Source organism: Clupea harengus, chromosome 3, assembly GCF_900700415.2.
Source record: "Clupea harengus chromosome 3, Ch_v2.0.2, whole genome shotgun sequence".
Lineage (NCBI taxonomy): Eukaryota > Metazoa > Chordata > Actinopteri > Clupeiformes > Clupeidae > Clupea > Clupea harengus.
Window position 1 is genome coordinate 24555852 of NC_045154.1, and position 6401 is coordinate 24562252.

Here is a 6401-nt window from a genome sequence, read left to right on the forward strand (position 1 = left end):
AGGTCTGCCCACTTAATGGAGACTCCAAGCGTAAGCAGGTGGGTTTTGCCTCCTACCACTGGTTCGTAGCCATGACGACACATATTGGTCTCTGGTGGGTAGTCACTACTGTACTGTGAAATCAATATCAGAATATGACCTTTACTGGTGCAATAGAAAAGCAAGGCCATGCTATAGCTGTGTAGACTCCACAATGTTATAAAAACATACACAAACTCAGTTTCTGAATACCCTCCCTGAAGGACAGGGAGAAGTGCAAGTGCATTCTCACGTAATCTGCTAACAAGTTCATAATTTATATTATAGCGAACATGACATGAGTGTATATCCTATTTACAGAAGGAATCACTTAACACATGTTTCTATGGATCCATTGATTGGACCCCTGTCTATGAAATATTTAACATAATAATCTCTTTTAACCCCACTGCCGCCTACTATAACCTAGTTATGACCTCCCAGTTACGTGGTTCATACCGTATGAGTGTATTTGTGTATGCATGGTCATACCGTCTCTATTTCTAACCACAGTGGTTGAAGGGCAGTGAATACTTTCGACTTCAGAGTCAGTCCGAGACTGAATATACAAACAGAAACATGCTCACATCATGTATTCCTAAAAAAAAGCCACAGTAGAATCTGTAGTAATGTACGCTGGTCTGTACAAGAGCTTAAGTGTTTAGGGAAATCAGCAATGCCCCTGTTTGGTTAAGAGCACAGCTCCAGAAGCCTGTTTGGGGATATAAACAGGAGTTTGGGAGTGGCCACTAACAAGAACAAGAATGTCATTGACTTCTGTAAGTAATCCCCCATATGGTCAGGGATAGACAGGATGTTTTTTTTAAACCAGACATCTGGGCATTTTTGAAAGCAAGGACATGGAGGAAGGTTAAAGAAAACCAATCAAGTGATATCACAGTCGAAGACTTTGTTTATTTTGACTTTTTAATTGTTTATCACTTGCTTTAGATAAAGGTGTCTCCTATGCATACAGTAGTAGACCTTCATCATGTATCATCAACCTGGGTCTCCACGGACATAGCCCCAGGTATTGCTCTTTGAACCAGTCTCTTGAAGATCTTGTCTCCGTCTTATTCTTCAACTTCACTTGACATCTCAAAACAGATTGACTCGCAGAGCACCTTTCACTATGAGCAACAACAGAGGCGATTTTCACTTTCCATGCGTGGCACGAGCTACGTGAGTCACCGGAGATTCAGGGGGAATTCAAACCTCAAGCGGGGGGCGGAAGGGGGGGTTTCCGTCGGAGGCGGCCCTCGCTCTAGAGGCAGGGAAGTCTTTGACAGTGACATGAGAAGGAACTACTAAAAGCAGCGGTGTTCAGACCAAGGCAGCTCCAGAGATCCAACGTTGATTTCGAGAGAGAAAGTGTGTGAATGAGAAAGACTTCTGAGGACTACTGTTTCTTCTTTGACTTCTCTCTCGGCGGGCTCGTCTTGTTCTTAATCTAATTCGTGTAGCCTATACTCTTTGAGACCTAATCAATGCATCATCAACTGAAAGATGCAGCCAAGAGGCTGCTGCGCTGGCTGCGCTCACGGGAATCCTCGGAGCCGGACAGCAAAACACCCGGTAAGTGCCTCACCCCTCCACTGGGCTTTGCTATGCTCCTCGGTCTCATTAGTATGTTTGTAGTCGGTGCTTGTACGTGCTCGGGTACGGTTTGATGTTTCTGTCGGCGCAAGATTCAGGGATGCTCCCATTACCTTTTCATTGGCTCTTATGACGGTAGCTCTTTATATTAAGGACCTCTTGACTAACATCACCTAAATATTGTAATAAACCCGAATTAACCATTAACTACACAGCATTTAACATTTCGTAAAGCCTGCTAATTCTGAGGGTAAACGTTTGTTGATGCAGAATAATGTTGGATGCAGTAACAAACATTGCCCAAGTGAAATGCATCAGTTGACATCAACAAATTAAACATGTTAGTATTTAACATAATTTATTGTGTATTATTACTGAAATGAATGGCTTACTCATATACAGTCTTTATTGATGTTGATTAAGCACTCCTTAATGTAACCCTAAAGCTTGGCTGTTGCCACAGGTGAATTCACACTTAAAAGCTCCACCCACATAAGTAGTCCACTCCCTTTCCAGGTGTTCCTCTTCCTGTTTTTAATCTTCTCTTGTTCTGCTTTTCTCTATTCCCCTCGCCCCCTCTCCTGACCCATTTCAGAGATGGAAGTAGAGGAAGGGAAAGCCTTGGCACATCGGTTCCAGGTGATCGAATCATGTGTGGGACTGCTGGGCTGTTTGTGTGTGTCCTACGCCGTGTGGGCTCCTGGCTGGCTAGATAGCCAAGGACTCTGGACCATGATCAACAGCACCAGCTCCAACAGCGACTGGACAAGAGAGCACATGGTCAAAGGTGAGACATGAATGTAATGAGAAGATGTCTACTGACAGCTTGAATAAGGGTCCAGTATGTTGTTTCAAGAAAATATTAGCGTTGGTCCCTCTATAACTGTATATAAGACGATCTGTAAACGATTATGGCTCCAGCAGTAAAATGGTACAAAGGTCAGGTTGAGATGATTGTGTTTGTCATACGGGGATAAAACTAGGGTGTTTGTGTTTCTGTGAGGCTTTTTGTTTTAGCGAGGCATTTCTTACAGCGGATCTATTGTTCTGAGACATGGAACTGGTTCCTGGTAGTTGGTGAAGGAATGCGCTGCTAAACAGAGGGCAGGCAGGCACTGACTTGTTGCATTGCGGGACTTTGAGTAAAAACTTCCTGATGAGTCTACTACTGCATTTCAGTTACTGCCAACTGAAAGGATGCAGCCATATCTACTTTCCCTTTCCATCTCTATGTGGTCTGTGGTAAAGAGTGTTTGGCTGTCAATGTGTGTGACATGCAGCATCAACTGACATTATTAACAGTGCGATTATTTTTGCACTGGATGTCATATTTTGGAGGATAAGGAGTTTGATACATTGTTCAGTCTTTTCCTCAAATTCACTCTTAAAAGGGTACACATGTATATTTTGCTGAGAGTCCTGTGAAGCATGGCACAGGACACACACACACATACACACACACGCACACACACACACACACACACACACTTACACACACTTACACACACACACACACACACACACACACACACACACACACACACACACACACACACACACACATGACACAGACAGAACATGTTAAGAGAAGATCTTAAAGAACTATACTGAAGTTGCCACTGCATTGTTTGCATTGTTGCATCCATTTGTGCGACTCAACTTCCTTTCTCCACCTTCAGTCTGATTCGCCCACCTCACAAGAACACTCAGCTCATGATCCATTAGTCTAAAAATGTGTTTGTCATGAAATGTGTGTGTATGTGTGTTTATCTGTCTATGTGTGTATATTTCCAGTGTGGGAATCTAAATCAGTGTTTCCTGTGCTGCTGCCCTCTGCGTATTTGTTTTTAGCGCTGGAGTCTGAGCAGGTGTTTGCCGTGCTGGCCTTCGTGATGTCGGTCTGCTCGGGGTGTCTGTGCCTCGTGTTTGCCCTCTGCTGGAGATATGAGACGGTGCACTCATACTCCAACACGCGCTCTCTTCTGATGGCAGGAACAGCTCTCTTCCCCACTACTCTGCTGCTCATCACCCTCACCTCAACAGGTGTGTATACGTGTGTGTGTGTGTGTTTGCGTGTGTGTGTGTGCGCGTGGGTGTGTGTGTGTGTTTGTGCGTGCTAATTTTTGTGCATGTTTATTTAATGTACATTTGTGTATGAGAATGGGGTGAGCAAACGGTGCACACAGGGAGTGTGTGTATGTCTGTATGATTATCCCCGTGTGTATATATCTGTGTGCATCATTTGAATATGTGAAATGGATGTACATGTGGAAGGTGTGTGTATGTGTGTGTGTGTGTGTTTGCATATGTATTCATCTGTGTGTGTCTCATTGTATGTACTTTTGTGTATAATTTGTGCCTGTGTGTATGTTTTTTGTTCTCTCTCAGTATATATATATATATATATGTGTGTGTGTGTGTGTGTGTGTGTGTGTGTGTGTGTGTGTGTTGGGGTGGTGGTGGTGTTATAATGTGTACATGTTGAATGCGGTGTGTTTGTGAGTGTTTCTGTATCTGTGTCAGGCTGTTTGTAGCCTGACCGAGAGCAATGCGAGTGAAGATGACCCAGTCACTCTGCACTTGTCTAAACACATTTAGTGGCACGTCCTGATGGGGTAAACTGATGGAGAAATATCCCCTCGGCAGAGGATGTTATCCTGCCACTGCCTCTCAAAGCAGACCTGCCTCTCTCCACTGTCCCAGCCCTGCTTGAGCTTGAGCTGAGCGTACGGAAAAGGCATGCCAATGCTGATTCTTCCTCTGACAAGTGACTGACTGGTTTGCTCTTCTCATTTCCTCTTCTCTCCACTTGCCTACCTCTCCTTTCCTCCCTTCCCCTCACCTCTCTTTCTCTCCTGTCCTCACACCTATTATTCTTACCTCTCCTCTTTCTCTTTTCCTCCCCCTCCCCCTCTCTGTCTCTGTCTCTCATTTCCTCACTCTCTCTCTCTCTCTCTCAGGTTTTTTCTTCATCCTCTCGTGGGCACTCTTTACTCACCAGCATCTGGCAGAGATCCAAGAGGACATCTCCCGTCTGGGCTCCTCCTATTGGCTGGGGGCTGTTGGCTGGGCCCTCCTATTGGCCGTGGAGCCTGTCGTGTTTCTGGTGGAGCAAGTCATGGTACCGGACCTCCTTCCTTACATGATGCCGTCTGTGGGCTTAAGCACCGAAGGCTACAACACCATCTTTATGGGGCGCTCACACAGCGAGGGCCATAACGCCAGGCGGCCGCAGAAGCAGCGGGGTTTCACGTCACTGTCCCTGAACCCCCATCACTCCCTCCGCATGGATGTGTGATGGCTTGTGCGTAGTCACACTCACGAGCTGTGGCAGAGGCCGGGAGGTACAGAGCTGTGTTCATGCAATGTGTAAAACTCACTTGCCGACACCTTGAGACAAGTGCGAGGGTGCTACTGACGCTAGACCCTGTGGGGTTTAAGCCGGCTTGCTAGCACGCCTGCTTACCGTGTCAGGACTTTGCAGGATTTCCCCGCAGTGCAGGACTGGGTTTCTCCCTATACAGGTTACCGAAGCAGGGATGTCCTTGGATGAGTGAGAGGGAAGAGCAGAGGTGAGGAAGAGGAGCTACTTCCTCCTCCTCTGACGTTGGTGTCTGATAATACTCATGCTAAGTGTGTATTAAGCTGCTTCTGGTGCTGCTTCAGTGTTATGTGTGAGGTACAGAGGGGGGCACTTTTAAACATTAATGTTTTTACTACAAATATATTTTTTAAATCCACAACCCTGTCCTGAGCTCTATTTGTGATTAATGTGGCTTCACTGGCTGTGGAATATACACTTTAAACGACCATCTGCTTGCTAAAGCTTTTATTACACTTGACTGTGAGGAGTAGTATTCTATTTTCACTTGCAGTCACACTACAGCCAGAGAGGATATGTGCAATCTATGCTATGTATGAACATTACCTTGTGCAGTGGGGCAATGACAGATTCTGGATTTTCCTATGAAAACCTGGTTACTGCCATTGCGTTTTGGTTAAGCTGTTCCACAGATTCAGCTGCAGTATCACATATAACGTAATAGAAAAGATGACATTTTTAATCACCATTTTCAAAGAATGCCTCATTGAAAAAAAGACAAGCTTGTTGCTGGTTTAAGTCCTTTTGCTGTTTGCTCCACTGTGTTGGTCTTTTGTTGGTTTTAACTCAGTGATTCTAATGTTATAGTGATTTATGCTAAGAGACCAGCAAGACCTTGCTGATAAGGCTGTGGAAAACACACACTTGTCTGTTGCTGGTTTTTGACCGTCTTGGAGTAGCATGGTTTCTAGTCACCAACAAAGCACTACGTATGCTGGCCAAGGATGCTACTCTCAGGCATATCATCATAAAAAACAGCTAACGACCAGTGAATGCTTTTCTGTTCTGTTTTGTCTTTTTACAAGTTTAAATAATGTCATAAATGGTGAACAGTAATGCCTTTTAACATTTTTGATAAAGAACTTGTATTGGAAGGCAATCTATTTGTTGTTTACTGTTGTTGTTTACTGATATATAAAGAGCCAATGACCTTTTTGTCTTCATGTAAATACCCACTGTCCAGTTCCCTCTATATCTTTCAGTCTCAGTAATGTGTTAGATGTGGTATTTAATATAATATTTGTGTTTCACTTTGACTGACGTGGGTGGTCGCATTATGAAAACTGCTCCTAAGCTCTCCACCGAAGGACTGGCACACTTCAGAGACTAGGGAGGGATATAGAGACACTTGTTTGGCATGTGACCTGCGGACCTTCGCTCGTGGTGCCAGCTGTCTCTGTGGAGG

The 6401-nt window shown here is 44.7% G+C and overlaps 1 protein-coding gene across 2 annotated transcripts; it reads left to right on the forward strand.

Moving 5' to 3' along the window:
- Positions 1–1246: 1246 nt before the first annotated feature.
- si:ch211-256a21.4 lies at positions 1247–6095 on the forward strand. Of its 2 annotated transcripts, none has more exons than XM_012828097.3 (4): positions 1247–1593; positions 2210–2401; positions 3466–3657; positions 4575–6095. In XM_012828097.3, exons 1-4 carry the CDS (start codon positions 1506–1508, stop codon positions 4910–4912), a joined length of 810 nt encoding a protein of 269 aa, XP_012683551.1. In that variant the 5' UTR covers positions 1247–1505; the 3' UTR covers positions 4913–6095. The 2 variants fall into 2 exon arrangements, with proteins under 2 accessions (XP_012683551.1, XP_031421014.1); XM_031565154.1 differs by lacking the exon at positions 1247–1593 and adding an exon at positions 1607–1749.
- The last annotated feature ends 306 nt before the right edge of the window (positions 6096–6401 follow it).

Excerpts from the sequence above, each read along its gene's own strand:
- si:ch211-256a21.4 (XM_012828097.3), top strand. The coding sequence starts at position 1,506 with ATGCATCATCAACTGAAAGATGCAGCCAAGAGGCTGCTGCGCTGGCTG. Across the intron at positions 2,402-3,465 it reads AAGAGAGCACATGGTCAAAG|CGCTGGAGTCTGAGCAGGTG; the intron begins GTGAGACATGAA and ends ATTTGTTTTTAG. Across the intron at positions 3,658-4,574 it reads CATCACCCTCACCTCAACAG|GTTTTTTCTTCATCCTCTCG; the intron begins GTGTGTATACGT and ends TCTCTCTCTCAG.